The sequence below is a fragment of the Anser brachyrhynchus genome (genome assembly GCF_964034855.1).
Source record: "Anser brachyrhynchus genome assembly, chromosome: 4".
NCBI lineage: Eukaryota > Metazoa > Chordata > Aves > Anseriformes > Anatidae > Anser > Anser brachyrhynchus.
Genome location: NC_137698.1, coordinates 38,838,862 through 38,855,656, shown reverse-complemented (window position 1 = coordinate 38,855,656; position 16,795 = coordinate 38,838,862). Strand labels below are relative to the sequence as shown.

General features: G+C 38.4%; 1 protein-coding gene across 2 annotated transcripts in view; it reads left to right on the top strand.

The window, feature by feature from the left end:
* NAA15 (N-alpha-acetyltransferase 15, NatA auxiliary subunit) overlaps positions 1-16,795 on the top strand; it is a 41,544-nt gene that overhangs the window by 6,132 nt on the left and 18,617 nt on the right. The window contains exons 1-9 of one of the 2 annotated variants that reach the window (XM_080591409.1): positions 8,635-8,720; positions 9,024-9,076; positions 9,596-9,700; positions 10,372-10,529; positions 12,924-13,058; positions 13,220-13,373; positions 15,642-15,761; positions 16,397-16,492; positions 16,626-16,732. In XM_080591409.1, the coding sequence (XP_080447535.1) occupies positions 9,043-9,076; positions 9,596-9,700; positions 10,372-10,529; positions 12,924-13,058; positions 13,220-13,373; positions 15,642-15,761; positions 16,397-16,492; positions 16,626-16,732 (909 nt within the window). In that variant the 5' untranslated portion in view covers positions 8,635-8,720; positions 9,024-9,042. Of the gene's footprint in view, positions 1-8,634; positions 8,721-9,023; positions 9,077-9,595; positions 9,701-10,371; positions 10,530-12,923; positions 13,059-13,219; positions 13,374-15,641; positions 15,762-16,396; positions 16,493-16,625; positions 16,733-16,795 lie in introns of those variants that run through there. The other variant, XM_080591408.1, reaches the window with a different exon arrangement.

The window sequence follows — 16,795 nt, the reverse complement described above, 5'->3', positions numbered from 1 at the left end:
TTTCTAGTTTTTCTTCTGGAAGAGATTTAACTACATGTCAGCAGCTCTTGCCAGTGGAATTTTGTCAAATGCAGGAATGCGGGGCCAATTCAGAAGTACAGGCTGATTTTTTTCCTGCCTCAGTATTGAATGGAAAGGTCCGCTTATTTCTTATCTTCTTCCTAACTAATTGCAGTTTGAACCTGTTCTGTTCCTCTGATAAATTCTACCAAGGAATGTTCGTTATGAAGCATCAATCACTCCCAAAAAGCAAGGCAGGTGCTGCAGGAGGAGGGTTTCTTAGTCCCTTCAGTTAGGCAGTTGCTGAAGCTGTTCCTTATGCACAGCAGTTCTGTTCGGTAACACCGCACGGCAGTGGAAGAAGATGGTAGGTTTCAATCTGCTGGCAAAAAATGATGCAGGTTTGCCTCAGAGTTCTTCAGCATTAAGATATCTGTTAGGTCTGACTACTCTTTCAGTCCACTGGTTTATACATCTTTTATTTGTCATGAAACTGACTCAGCGTGGTTGAAGCCCTTGCCTAGAGCAGTTGAGCTGTTTGATATGGTTAGTGCTCCAAAGACACACTAATTCACAGTGAGTGGTTGCTCCTAATGCTTCCAGCTTTCAGAATCTTCTTTACTACATTTAGCTTGAATTAGTGCACCTTAGTGACTTGACCTGATCTCGTCTAGCTGCAGAGAGTAACTGTGCTGGAAAACAGCCTTGAGCTGCACTGCGCCTGGTCTTGCTAGCCTTTAAGTTGCTGCATCTGAACAGTGCTGGAAGAAATAGATAGCATCCCAGCGGCAGACATGCATGTCATGCGTTGTAAGTGCACGCCTCAGCTAACGTTAAGGCCAAGTGTGCCAAGGCATTCTGCTGCAGAAGCTCTCACGGCATTGTAGTTGCCAACGTGGCGATGTGGTGCTGCAAACGTGCGTGTGCACAGCTGCTGGGAAATCCTGCACGGTCCCCTGAGGTGCTGGTTCCTGGAGCTGAGACTTGCCCGCCTTGCTTCTGCTCAAGACGAACAAACCCTCGGGGAAGAGGTTAGCAGAAAGTGGAATCCCTCAGCTGCTCTGGCAGAGACAGACCCCTCTCCATTGTACTTCCTGCTGGGGACTCTCAGATGCAAGTAAAATACTTACCTGTGCGTATATGTCGATCAATTATACAGGTTCTTACCAATGGCACTTAGAGGCTACGTGACCTGTTGAGGAAGAGGGGTTGAGTACAGCGGGCTAGTGATGAGAAGTTAAGGTTGCATCTACACTGTCTCTTGGGTCTGAATCCAATTTTGGTTCTCATTCAGCGAAGAAAATCTTATTTTGGCTAGTCTGTCACAGCCTTGACTAAATTATAGTGATAGCTTTGCCAGAGTTACTGTCAGTGTTGGGGGGGTATTTTTTTTAAGTGCTCAAATTTGCTTTAGTTTTATTTCAATTAACTATAACCAATTCTAAAATGCACTTGTGAATGTTTATATGACTATACAGTATATAAATCAAGCAATGAATAGCTGAATTAAGTCTGGATAAAAGTCATCTCTGTGCTCTTGTTGGCAGCCCTTGAGAGTGCATCTAGATTTAGTAGCGTGACTTGTCAGTTCTCCCTTGTATACAACCTCATGGGTCACCAGGGAAATTGTTAGTGGAGTCTTTTCACCTTTCTTGATGGCAGCCATCAGGGAAGAAACGCCAAGGAATTACTCACACTTAGCATGGTGGGCCAGCGTGCGTGTGAGGCACCTGCTGGCTGAAGACTGATTCTGCTCAGATCTCTGGATTCAACTTCTGTGTCTCCAACACTGGAATGCGAGCCCTCCTTCCACCTCAGACCTGGATTTTAGAGAATATGGGCTCGCTCTTCTAATTTCGGTTTCAGTCTTTGCTAAGCAATTGCTATGCGCTCAAGTCTGTTGAATAAATACTTGGGTATGGAGGGAGAGTTATGCTGTGTCTTACCAGCCGGGGTCTTAAGTGATTCTGATACGTTGCCTCATCTTAATCCTTTGTAGAATTACATTAATTAAAGCAGGTGTTACATCCTTACCGTAAATACGGCAAAGTAATTAAATGTTATAAAAAGCATCTTGGTATGTTTGGAGTAGGCTGTCATTCTGGCTGCAGCACGTATGGAAAAGCTCGTTAGATATTTTTAAACACCTGGTAACTTACTAAAGGGAAAGCTCAGAAGGACAGCAGATGTGTAAAAGAGAACCAGTGCCGATAGACAGTCAAATGACTTTCTTTTGAAGCATTCAGCTTAACCTTACTTTTTAGATGTTTCACTCTTCTGTTTTCTCATTGCAAGGCATCGCAAGCCTAGCTGGAGCACTTGTCTGTCAGGCATCACAAGCTGGTTGTGACTGAGGGCTTTGGAAGTGTGTATGCACAGGAGGTGTATGTGGAGGAGTTCTGCTTAGAGAAGGCAACTCTGCTCTGTAGAATGCAACCTCTTGTAGAGCAGCTGTCCCCAAGTAAGTGTCCAATGCCAGGGCATAACTACTACGAGCTTACTCATCTGGGAGGAAAGCAGCTACTCAGATGAAGACTTCCTGCTGTGTTTTTGTCCTGAGAGTACTTGAGATATCCCTATTCCTACAGCTGTGTTTCTGTTTCGTTTTTTAACTTTTACTGATTCTTTTCTCTCCTCTTACTGAAACTGACTCCCTTGAGTGCTTTCTCTCCCAGGCTATGTATTACCTCGCAGTCGTCTTTCCTTGTATTATTTTTTTGTTCTTTACTTCCCCTTTTCAATACCTACTGTCTCCTTTTTCTTGCAAGATTTTTTTTATGTTTCTGTCCCTGTTCCTTCAAGCCACAGCTTCAGGAAGGTTCGTGTCAATAAGATTTCAGTAAGGTTCAGTAAGCGTGTGCTATGGTGACATGTGCTGCATTCCCTACTTCCTTCTCTCTCATTCACAGCTTGCTAGTCAATAACCTTTTTGGAGAGGGAGATAATTATACACATGAATGAATGATAGTGGAATCTGAGTGATGCTGTTGGGCATGCTGGGGTAAAATAATCTCGTCTTTTCTGAAGCAAGACGAAACGTGACCTTGATTTGATTTGTTCCCTTCTTCCTGCTGTTTAAAATGTGGAATGTGTGTATACCTAGAATAAGGAAACTCTTAAAATTACATGATTTGAAATGTTTCCATTAACAAAATGAAGTAGACTAAAAGTATTAACCTGAAAGGTTGGAGAAATTCTATGTAGCACATTGCTCACGCTTTCAGTGATCTAGCAGTGCCTGAAAACAGAGACCATACGGTACTTCACTGGTGGATATATGCAGCTGTGACTAGTTCTTCATTCTGCACTTGGGGTGATAAAAGTACGTGATCAGTTCTTGATAATTCATGGCTTCTGTCCAGTTCTCTCTGGGTTGATGGGATCTTTTCCACAGACTTCAGTGGATATAAGCCTCTAAGTTTTTTCCTCTTTGCAGCCTAAAGGGAGAATTTGTTATAATTCTCAGTGAATTTGCTCTGTTATAAAGTACTCGGTATCATGCGTTTTGTATTACTCTGGAAAAAAAAAATCTGTGCGCAAATATTTCCTGTTTTTTAGCATATATACCATCTTGGCTGACTTTCCTTGAACTTCAAGGTGAAAGACCGGTTGTTAGACTACATAAAATGAAACTGCCCAGAGATAAGATTTCATGTTCATAGCCAGCATCTGAACAGCTGTACTTAAAGGCAAATCACACAACCCGGGAGCACCCTTCCTACCCCTCCTGCCTGGGACAGTGCCTTACAGCAGGGACACGTTCGTCAGTTCCTGTGGCCGCACCACTTTTGCGACAGGTTTTGCTGCTTTCACACCCACCTAAGTGGGAACAAATGGCAGTTCTGCTTGCAGGGAGGGTGCCTGGGCGGTAGCTTCTATGACTGATGATTTCAAAAAAAAAAAAAAAGTTGATCCTATTGTGTCATAAGCTGGGAGAAATGGTTGATTAAAGTGACTCAGCCAACTTCTTCAAAGCAGGTAACAACTTAAAGGTGTAAATAATAATCAGTCAAGCTTTTTTTAAAAAAAATGTCTATACAGGTTCCTCTTACCTAACCCTTAATCTTCCTTTGCTAGGTGGTTACCCTGCTAACCATTTTCCTGTCTTTGGAGATAGAGGGAGCCGCCGTTTGTATTTGTTCCTCTCCAAGTCTCTCCTTCTGACCATTGTCCTGCCCTTTCCCATGACTCTTTTACCACCGTGGGGAGCAGGATCCTTGACTTGTCATGCTTTTCTGTGTTCAGCCTTGACATTTCAGTGGTATGGCCCTTAGTACTTAGAAAGCAATACATTCATGTAGTGATAAACTTTTTTTTTTAACACCTTTTGGAGTTTGTTCGTGTTTTCATCAGTGCTGTGGAAGAGAAGACAGGGCATTAAACAGCACTCTTCCGGATGCCAAAGCAACACGAAGCAGAGAAGTTGAGGTAGATACACCATTTTCTTTTTTAAGCATTCCCATAACATTCATGTAACTCTTTAAACTTAATTTTTGAAACTTCCTGCTTTGCTTGAAGCCCCTTTGGGTTTGTCTCACCTAACTTTTCGTATGGGACTCCTTAGGGGACAAGTGCAATGCATTCTCATTAACTTGTTTGTATATGGTTAGTTTTGAGCAGTGTGAAGAAAGATGGAATCCTTAGCAGGCACTTTGTTAGCAGGACTTGAGAGCTGTTGTCTCTTGCTTGGTTTTACACTCCTGCCTCCAGAACTGGTAAACCGGAGTCAGTAAGATCCTGTTACGAACGGCTTCCCAGTTACCCCAGGAGTTGGGGCTGCGCTCAAGTGATGCGTGTTTCTGTACTCTTATACTCGAGTTGTGGCATTGGTGTTAGAGTAAAATGAAACCTAAGATATCCTTTGCATTTGCTTAAGTGACTGAAAGTGATTGTATTGATATTTACAACAACAGTGCTTCTTCCTTCCTTGGTTTCTGTTTAAAGATACAGGCAGTGGGCTGACATGTAAAAGACCAAAACTGGTTTAAGAGTTCATTCATCCTGTGTGCCACTTTTTGCATCGCTTTCATCTTGCATAGTGAAATGAGTCCCACTCAAGCAAATTGTTAGACTTAATAAAACTGGAGGTGAACATTTATCATTTCAGAATCAGTCCAGTCATGTTTTAAGGAAAACGAGGGTTGAATTTTAAGTCATATTGTAGCACGCTTCAGGTCTTCTTAATTGTGAAGGTAACCGTGTTGGTCCCATCTCTTTTCTTTTTCATGTGTTGTCTTGTCGTGTTAAGGTGACAAGCTCTGTAAAATGGAGAAAATTAGAAGCGTGGCTTGCACTTCAACTTTTAAATTAGGATGCTGTTAAGGAAGGCTGTGATACACAAAATTTCATCTTTGTCTTTGAGCATTACAATACAGCAGGCAAACAGAAAGCAATTTGCTTCAGAAATTGATATTGGCGTGCATTTTTTCTGTTGTTAATAGTTTTTCAACTATTGCAAATTCTTCTCCTTGCAGGCTAATCCTGTTCCGCTGTACACCTGAGATAGCTGTGTGAGCAGGGAATTCTGAACACACATTCATTACCCTGGGTAGCGCAGCACATTGGATCCCGTGCAGGTGACTGTGATGGTCTTAGCTGCACCCAGTGGTTTGCATTTCTGGAGGTCTCTCAGTTCACAGCGTAAAGCTGTCTTGCAAGGTTAACTAGGCTTTTAAAAAGTAGTTTCACGTCCCAAAGCTTTGAAGTATTCTAGTCATGAGGACTTCATGCAGGTAACTAATTTTTGCGGTGTTTGCATCTTTGCTGAAAAACATCAAAAATGAAACTACAAGGTATGAACGTGGGGTATCTTGGAACGAAATGTAACAGTAATACCTGAAGCTGCAGAAGCGTGGATGTGTGTTTTGTGCGCGTGAGTATTCCCCATGGGTTTTGTACTTGGTGATGGTGTCCTAAGTCTGGAGGGCGTTCCCTCTGCTCTCTTGGCAATACTCCTCAACAGGAAGTTGTCTGGTGTGTGTCTTCGCTTATGCCTTTCTGGGTATTTATACGTATGTAAGGGTTGGTGTGGATGTATTCTAATGTCTCCAAATTTTGAAAGATGGAAGAATTTTCTAATGATAGTAGTAATGTCATCTGGGGAGGAGCTTTAGTCGGTGTGATAATGAGTATCTTTGTAAAATAGTTGCAGAAGTTTCATGTTATACAACAAGCACACTTATAAGTATATTCAAAGGTGTCTAACTGGAAAAATGAAAACTGAAAGAACTGGAAAAGAATGTATGGGATTAGCAGAAAGGATACAGGAAATGGTTTTAACATACTGAGTCTGTGACCTCTGGAAGCCTGTTCTGATGTGTAAAAATAGTAATGTATATTTAAGTGGTAGTTCTTTCAGTATTTTCAGTATCTTTCAGTATTTTCTATAGGTAAAATAATGTTAACGCCTTGTATATGTGATCATCTAGGAGCTTTTGGGAAAGGAAGAAGTTGTAACATATTCTAAATTGACTTTAAATCAATAAACGCTTCCAACAGCTAAAATAACAGATCTTTAAGAACTGGAAAACTCTTAATGAATGGACCTCTGCAGATACAGGTCTTCCATTCTTTTTATGTTTTGAGTCGCTGTCTGGAAGGATGGAGGCTCTGAATTGGTGATCCCAAAGGTAGGTCATGCTGGAGTTTTGACTCCTGAGCAGTTCAGAAACTGTTTGGCAGGGGAACATACCTGCCATGTAGAATTCCTTGATTTTTTTTTTTCTCAGGTCAGAGCTGTCTTCCGCTTAGTGTGAAGTATCCCATAACCATTCAGTATCCCCAGTTGGAAGGGACCCACAGTGATCGTTGAGTACAATTGCTGGCTTCACATGGGACCACCCAAAAATCAGACCCTATGTTGCATATAACCCTAGTTGTGTGGAGTTCTGTTGGAGAACTGCAGTGTCTGGGTAGAGCTCGGATCGCTTAACAATCTGTGTAGCACCAAGACCCATTCGTTAATTTTGGGGTTTACTCAGCTTCACTGTGGACAACTACCTGTGGCAATAAAAACCACAAAGAATTAGTAATAATTCCATTCTTGGCAACCAAAGGCAATAATAAAAAACTGCTGTGAAGCGTGCTATTAAATGTATGCTGACAGTGTATTACTTGCTCCCTAATTACTGTGAAATATTTTTCAGGTTAGATGTGAAATATAGTTCTGGATGGGAATAATGAAATACAGTGGTGCAATTCTGGAGCAAAATACAGACTGAACAGTAGCAATTCTGGCTCTAGCAGGTTTTTCAGCAGGTTGTTCAGTTTGGCAGGCCTTCGTTCAGGAGGTACTGCCAGAGTGATTATTGTCACAAAATCAGCGCGCATGCTTCTCACTCACTCACCATTCCTTCACTCTTAAGAAATTTAAACAGCATGAAGTAGGAGTTATCAAATCAGTTCCAGAATGGCAGCAAGCGTAATGAAATGTTGTGGAATATCTAGTGGAAAACATCAAAACAGTTCTTGGGCTGAACAAAGTTCTGTTTCAGAAATTCTTCGGATGCTATTTTTGTTCAGACGATGGTGGAATAACTGTAAAGCTTGCTGACCTGAACTTCTAATTATAGCTCTCACATAGGGATTCCTGTTGTCCTGAAAACCTACTGCAAAAGTAATTAATTATAAGTTTTATAGACCTGTTATATGCATATTAGCTTTGGCCTGTATGGTAACTCCAAGCACTGGCACTGCAAGACTTGTGTACTGCCGTGCAGAGAATTGTTTCTGCACTGATAGAGAGCAAGTTAACTCTTCTGACTATTGACAGATTCTTGCTTGTTCTAAATGCTTCCCCTGTAAATGGAGAGTAACTAAATACTGTTTTGTACTCCGCTAGTATATGCACCCTGGTTGTGATGCACCATCTCTAACTCAGGCTTCAATTCACGTGATTCAAGTGCTTGAGTTATTGCTTCTTGTCAGCAGATCTTCTGTGATGAGCACTTGCAGACTTGTAAAAGAATGGGTGACTGGCACTTGGGGTCTTCTAAACACACAACCACATTCAAGGTCTGAGATGCCAGAGCATATACCATAGTCGTGCGTCATCTGTGGGGCTTGCGTAATAGATTTATCACTTGAATTTCAATTTTTCTATGTTACAGTTTCCAATATGGCAAGATAATGTTAGTGTATACCAATTTTGAAAGTTTGGATGTATATAGGATCTGTGTGGTGTTCAAACTGATATGAGAGGTTGCTTTCAGAAATGGTTTAAGCCAAGCTCCAATGACTTTTTTTTCCCCATCCTGTATGGTTATAGGAGATGCCCGTGGTCTTTCTGTGAAAGATGGTTGAGCTACAGCGAGATGAATGCTTACCAAGATACGTTTTTAATAAGGATTGCTCATATGTTAAAGGAAATTTGAATCTCTCTAGGCACTTAACATTTCCTGTGATATCGGATAAATTGCTGTATTAAAATATATATAAAATAAATAGATATTTAAATGTGTGTTCTCATGGATACACTTTCTCTGGTGATCAAAAGTTTTTTAATTACAGGAAGGTAAATGAGGCTTATTAATTAGTACCTTTTCTGATTAATACATTTTCACTGATGCTTAATCTCGGTAGGAAATACTTTCACTCTGAATATTTTGAATAACCATACTCTGTTCTCCTTCAACAGCGGTGTTACGAACATAAGCAGTATAGAAATGGGTTGAAGTTTTGTAAACAGATCCTTTCTAACCCAAAGTTTGCAGAACATGGAGGTAAGTTTTCAACTGATACGTCCTCACTTCCCTCCCCCACATACTTTAAGATATAGTAATAATTTGTAAGCTTTGTAAATATATATACCATTTTATAATTAACCATTTGCCCTTAAAATAGATTTTCTTACAGTAGTAAGAGCGTCCAAAAACCTGCACCATGACAAAGACAGTCTTTCTGTTAAGATTTGTAGTTTAAAGATTGATCGTACCAGTAGTCATAGCCTGCCGTTCTTTATGCTGGCAGTCATTATAACATGGTACAAGTTTCTGAAATATATATTGTTTAAATCACTTTTTCAGGGGAAATTATTATTTGTTCATGATCAGGAAGAAGTGCAAGACAAAAGGCAGAGGTAGATATATATTGTTTAGCTTTGTATATTGTTCAGTCAGCTTTGTGGTCTTGTTAGTTTTTCTGAAGGAATAGTCTTTTTGGAAGAGAAGGAGGACAGTGTTTACCCCTTACTGTATTTTCAGTCTGTTTTTACTACCTGAGTTGAAACTTTCTTTCCATTATCCAAAAACTTTCTTTGTGAACTAGGTTGGCACGGATGGATGTGTAGAAGTCTCAAAGTGTTGTGAATAGATGCTTGAGTGGTCACATTAAAAGATTCCCTTCTCAAAATATTTGTAGAGCAAAAAGTTTTTAATGCCTTCACTTTTGGTAGAAATACTGCAAAAAATTACTGTCATGTATGACATACTTAAGTGAATAATCCGTTTAGTTTTCCATGTGGAAAAAAAATGCAAAATCTTGATGTTGATAATGGTGTCTACATTTGAATGTATACTATATTGAAAGTTGATATTTTAATCTTAAAAGCTTATAAAAATGAATAACTGATATTTATTTAATCTTTGTGTTTTTTTAGAAACCTTGGCAATGAAAGGACTAACATTAAACTGTCTAGGGAAGAAAGAGGAAGCATATGAACTGGTGCGTAGAGGCCTAAGGAATGACTTGAAGAGTCATGTATGTATCCTTTTCGAAATAGAACTTCCACTTACGAATGGGAAAGAGTTTTTTTCTCTAACTACTTGATTTATAGAGTAGCAACAAGAGCCGGTACGATTATGCCTCAAACTGGAATTTCAGAATTTAAAATTGTGTCCAATATATAACAGTATTTTGTTTAAGCTGTCTAATGGGCAAATGATTTGCAGCTATCCTTGCAGTCACAGTTAACTCAGGTTATTCTAGCTTTCATTGTATATATTTGTTTTTATCATTAAGCTGCAACTCTAAACTTGTGGTGGGCCAAACTAGGCTTTTAAGCACATGGTTTGCTCTAAAAGCAGTAGTTGCCATTACATTGATAGGTTGTCATATACTTAGAATGTTGGAAATGCAAGCACTCCAGTTGTCAAAATAATAAGCCCTTATTCAAAAATGACGGTCTTTTTCAGAGATCCTACTACAATTTCCTCATCCAGTACATGAAAAGTAGAGTTTACAGCATATCCATGTAACCGGTGAACTGTTTTATATTTTAAGTTTGCAGGCAGTTTCTTCATATAGCTGAGGAAAATAATGATTGTGATGACACAAAACGGCTTTAGAACTTTTTACCAACTGTTCTGTCACTGCTATGTTACATATGTTCTCTCCCTGCTCAAGTTCAGTAGAATCCTTAACAGAGTTTTCCAGGTTGGCATGTCTATGGCCTTCTTCAGAGGTCAGACAAGAAGTACGATGAAGCTATCAAATGCTATAGAAATGCACTGAAATGGGACAAAGACAATCTTCAAATCTTGAGAGATCTTTCTCTGCTACAAATTCAAATGAGGGATCTTGAAGGTTACAGGGTAAGTATACATACTACATACATTATCAGCTTCTAGGGAATTGTGGCAAAGTTTGCGAATTGTTTCATGACGCTTTTAAGAAGTATGGACTTAGACTGTGAGATCCAGCATTAAAACTGTGTGCTCGGTAACTTCATGAAAGTAAAAGCAGACATACTACTGAGCAATCTCTGTGAAGTATACAGACTAAGTCACATAGTATACTATTCTTTTATCTCACTGTGGAATTGTTTGCTAAACTTTTTCTAATGCTGCATAATCCAGCTGTAGACAATCCACGGTCGTATTATTATTTACTTTGAGAGATTCCTGCATGTCCTGAAGAATAGTGTTTTTCAGGCAAAGGAGTTTCAATTTTTTAATCACTTTTTAGCATATCTCTTTAGTGGCCTCTTCTTCTAGATCAGTGGCCACTAGTTTTCCTCTCAGTAGTGGCTGACAATATTAAGCAAGAAGTATGCTGCATGAAACGCCATATTTTGCTTGCTATCTAACCTGGGCATTAGTACACAGCTTCCTCAGGGGCCATGCGTTTCCTTATATTTTCTGTCAGCTGTAAGATTCTTTATCAAAACTCTTGGATATTCCTCTTCTGTATAGATTTAGTACTCAATGTTTAGACTACTACCTTGTTTTTTCCTATTTATTTTGGATTAATTGTGAACACAGTTTGGTAACTTAGATAGAAAGCCTCTTTCTTTTTCTGCCTGCTACTGCAGTGCCCAGTTATTTGCTGCCTTGCATCAGTTGTCTGTATTTGCCACGTGAGACGTTCGATGCTAAGCAACTGTTATGAAGCGGTAGTGTCATGGCTGTGGTGCTTCTGTAAAGAACACACACTTTCTGTCATCTTCTCTACAAATTCTACTCCTAATGTAGTTAGCTTTTTTGATTTCTTGAATTGCAAGCTGATGTCTAGCTTGCCAGTAGCTTTGTTTCGTAAGGAGTAACCGCTTCTGTTCATTATGCATATTGTGGAGTTGTTTCAGTGTGGTTCAGACTAAGTAATAATTTCTGCCCATGTGTCTATCTTATTCATAAATATTCCTTTATTTCGTAAGTCTTGATTGATTCTCAAGACTTCTCCTCTTGCATTTGTGATAATTGCTGTATTGCTCACTTAAGATTAGTCTGAACAATTACAGAAGATTTTTTTTCTTTCTTACTGTGCCATGCAGGGATATGTGACATCCTAAGTATTTATAATTCAAACATTAATGAATTGAAAAAAGCTTTAAGTCTTTGTGTCTGGAAGCTTGTATGCTTTTAAGCTTATGTAGGCAAGTGTAATAAGGTATCCCTTTTCTCTGCAATAATCTCTGTTGAACTTCAGACGTTTGCACAAGAGACTTAGGATAATATTTTGTATCGGGTTTCAATCTTTTCAGTAATTTAGAAATTTGACTCCTCTCTCACTGAGACAGGGTAGCCAAAACTTAGCATAGGTGCCAAAAATTCATTTGTAAATATATATTCTCTTTGAAAAGGCATCTGGATAAATGTGATTACAAATACATAATTATTAAGCACGCGAGTAACATGTTTACAGAATGCATTAAGGATTAAATGTTAACATGTTTATAAGCCAGTAATCTATGAATGGTCATATACAAGTTTATGAAGAGCATGAAGAACTGGAATACAGTTGGGAGGGGTATTTTTGTTGTTTAAAGGTTGCTGTTCGTTCTTAGCTTTAGTTTCTGCCCTCTCACATTTTATAATATTTTAAAGGATCTTCCTGCAGTCTAATGAAACTGCTGTTACTATTTTTAGTTCTTTTTTTGATCTGTGCTTTTGACTGTTTATGCTGTTTAGTAAGTAGTAACTTTTTTTCTTAATTTTTAAGTATTTGAAGGTATCTTCCAAAAGTCTGTAACAAAACAAGTCCTGGCTTTTCTTTCAAATTAAAGCAGCATAATTCCAAATCTGTTGCATCTTCCAGCTGTAATTATTTTCTGGCCAAAGAATAGGGATGTGCTTGCATGACCTATTTTGCATAATGACATTTCTAATGATTTAATATATATATATTTCCAAGGTGAATTGGAAACATCAGTATATAATAAATATTCCTGCAGCTCAAACGAAAACATCTTTAATTTCATTCTGTTCACAAGCAGTAATACAGGAAAAGCGTGTATGTAATACCTTAAAGTTAGTCTGACTCACGAGTCTTTTCAATTAGAAATGATGTAAAAATACAATTTTTTAATCCAGTTGAGATCATTGTAGTGTTTCAAAGTTTCTTTTGGTTCAGAAATAATCTTTATATATAGAAAAGTAATTTTTAATGACATTCATTAAATATCAGAATGCTGAAGACAGAGCATTGCATAATGAATTCTGCAGAGCATCAGAATAAAGTCAGGAAAATCAATAGCTACTTTTTTGCAGGAAACAAGATACCAGTTGCTTCAGCTCCGACCCGCACAGCGAGCATCATGGATTGGCTATGCTATTGCTTACCATCTGTTGGAAGACTATGAAATGGCAGCAAAAATTTTAGAGGAATTTAGGAAGACACAGCAGGTAAGAGGAGAACATGGAATTCTTGAGTGGATTACTTCCTAAGACAAAAATGAAACATTTCCTGTCATGATATGCAAACTTTATGCAGTGTTAGTCAAATAAATTAAATCCCAAATGCATTCTAGAAGCCTGAGCTTTCTCATGTCTCTTGTCCTGTGTAGACATCACCTGATAAAGTGGACTATGAGTACAGTGAACTGCTGCTGTATCAAAATCAAGTCCTCCGTGAGGCAGGACTAAACAAAGAAGCTTTGGAGCATCTTTGTACCTATGAAAAGCAGATCTGTGATAAACTGGCTGTTGAAGAAACTAAAGGTAATTACTCTTCAAAGATACACCTAAATGCATGGTTATAAAATGGAGTGCCTATGCTGTCAGCTTTTTCCTTCTTTTGCAACTTTAATTTAAAAACAAGTTCAAGAACTGTTTAAATTCTGTGCTGTGCCTATCATATGCCTCTCCCAGGTAGATAAGTCGTCAGCAGAGTGCAGACATGCTGTTCTGAAACTTACGAGCTGATGAATGTTTTCTGACAGGTGATTCTGAATCGTTCTGAAATTCTGTTTGGCTAGTTTAGCCAGACCTGTGCCATCCTAGGATTTGATAGTGGTCCTGACAGAGACCATTTGCTGTAAGGGCAGAATAATTTTTGGCAAAGTAGAAGGCTTTTAATTATACTCAGTCGCTCTTAAAGTGTATGGAAATAGACCCTTTGGGTGGGCAACCCAATATAATCTTCTGCTATTGTATTATAATAATGCTAGCATATAACAACAGAACAATATAATACTCTATTACATTCCATTGCTGAAATGCAGAATGATAGAAGTTTGTTCTTACGGCTCTGTTTTAACGGGTACACTTACTTAAAGTATGCCTTGTTCCTCTTCTGTGTGGTGCTGCACAGTACTTCTCTCACTGTTTATGTAAAACTGCCAACTTATCAAAACTACTGTCTGTTCATAGCCCACACTGAAATCTATTTGGGTGATTGCTTGAAGCAAAGAGATTTTTACTCTTATATTCATGTAGATACAGTAACCCGCTCCCTGTTCCTGCTCGACAGTCTCACTGTTGTGCAAACAAACTACGAATAGACTAGTGACAATGCTATGAAAATTGTGTGGTATTTCCTCAAAGAAAGTGACTGCAGGCAGCTCTCTTCTGAATGGGTTACTTGGTTTGCGTATGATTGTAAACAGGTGTTGGGATTATGCGACTGCAGACTATTTTTCAGACATAGCATGGGCTTTTGGTTTTGGGGAATGGGAGTTGCTTTTACAAATTATTTGAAAGACCTTTGGCACATTGTGTTCTCAAGTTTTTGCTGAAGGTCTGAAACGTGATTTTCAAACAGGACCCCTGCAAAAACAAACAAACAAACAACATTCTAGTGAACTACTGGGGAAAAAAAGAATGGAAATGCTCTTTGCAGTCTGTGCACTGTGCAGTCTGTGCAGTAAGGTACAACTGTTGTGTTGTTGGTTTTAACGTAGCTGCAGTCACATACCACAGAAAAGCCTGCTAATAAATGAGCGCTGTCTGTAAATTTCAAGTGTATGTGCAAAAGCCATTGTGGATGGAATACAGCTGAGAAATCCTGAAAATAGTATAATAGCCACCATGGTGAAAAATGATAACTTCCACCAAAGAGGAATAATTTAAGTTTATTTTCCAGATTCTATCATTCTTGGTGAGTGAACTATTGATGTTTTCCCCGCGCTTAGATACTGCGGGTAGTCCCCCAGCCCTGTCTGTGGGAAGAGGCATCTTTTGATAAAATTACATGTTATGGCATAGAGAAGAGTTAATGCTGACTTTTGCATTTTGCTCTTGAAACAGGTTAAGAAAATCTTAACCTTAATCTGGAGTGACACTGTTTCACCTCTTGTGTATAATCTTCTAGTGTGTCACATTTACAAATATCAAAGCATTGTAAAATGTAATCTTCTCCTGCGAGATAGGAAATTTGAATTTTGCTCCAGCATCAGCAAAGATGCTAAGTACAGTTAGACCTAGACTTTAGTTTTAGCCATTGTATCTTTTAATGAATTATCATTAGAAGGAAACTTGCTTGTAGAATCTTGAAAATTTGTTAATCAGATCAGTGTCTTGATTTTAAAACGTTGAAGTTAGTTTTATGAAATATCAGACTGAAGAACCATTCTTTTATTTGCAGCTCTGCAGTTACAGTTTGGTTTTCAAGATGCTATACGCATGAAATACCGTGTACTGCTTTTAATTGCCTTCTGTAGTAAAAACTGCGCTTAAAGTAACCAGTCATTTCTGTAAGTGAGAAAAAACACATGAATCTTGCTTTTAACATTAAATTTTCAAGTAAGTTTCAAGAGTTATTTGGCTGAGTTGTGGGATCTTACTTTAACTGCACCTGTTGTCAAAGTATCTGCACCTGTTGTCAAAGTATCTGTCAGCTAGTTTGTGGTGCCACTTTGATCATTTTTTCCTAAGAAGTTAGAATCTACATGGAGTCAAGGATTATCTAATCTTTTACTGTAGAGTAATTAATACTATACTGCTTCATTCTCCTGTTGCCTTAATTAAAGTTTCTTAAATTTCACACAGGAGAACTCCTGCTTCAACTTGGCAGACTTGAAGAAGCAGTTGATGTCTACAAAGGATTGCAAGAAAGAAATCCTGAAAACTGGGCCTACTACAAAGGCCTAGAAAAGGCACTTAAACCAGGTAATGATTTTATATATTGTAGTACGCAAGCTGTTTCTGCACATTTGGCACTTATATATGTGTTGAAAACTGGTATTGCATTATTTAAAGACATGCTCAATTAAATTTTGTGTTTTTGTCAGTGTGTATATACTGTTGTAATTTTAAGGAAAGCTGTAAAGATTCTTGTGTTATTGTTACCATATTTTTAAAACGGAAACAAACCAAAAAAATCAGTCATCTCATCTCGGTGTGCATTATTGGAAGATGAAAATTATTTCAAATAGAATAGTTTAATTCAGACTTTTTCTTCTACTCTGTCTTAATCTTACGTTACAGGTAATACAGGTTTTGGAAAAACAGACATGATTCTCCTGAATGGTTTTCTTTGTTCACAATTTTAGTACAGTGTTAAGACAAGAACTGTTTTTGAGATGAGATGCATGCAATTATAACTAGTATTGGAAGAGGAACTTAGGGATACTGAACATCTGAAATCATTTCCACTGCAAGTGGAAATTAATGTTCTCTAGGAAGTATATGCTCATTAGATCTTGTATTCTGACTCTTCTTAACCAGATCTAGTTAATTTCCCTCATCTCTTTTCCCCGCTTTCCCATCCTGACAAAAAAGTAAAGTGTAAAATTCTGTTCCAGCAAATATGATGGAGAGGCTAAAGATTTATGAAGAGGCCTGGACAAAATACCCAAGAGGACTAGTTCCAAGAAGATTACCGTTAAACTTCTTGTCAGGTAAGTGCATCTTTGAGCAGGTAATGATCAGCGCTTGTGTTTCTTAGATGCTAGTGTTTTATCAGCAAAAACAGCCTACAATTGATAAGTAATGTGTGGTAAAACAAAATCAACAGGTCTTTTTCCTCTCAAGGTGAAAAGTTTAAGGAATGTCTGGACAAGTTTCTAAGGATGAATTTCAGCAAAGGTTGCCCACCGGTCTTCAATACTTTGAGGTCATTATATAAAGACAAGGAGAAGGTAGGATTCTTTTTATCCAACTTTTTACATTATCGTTTTGATCTATTACAGCATGATAGTAGC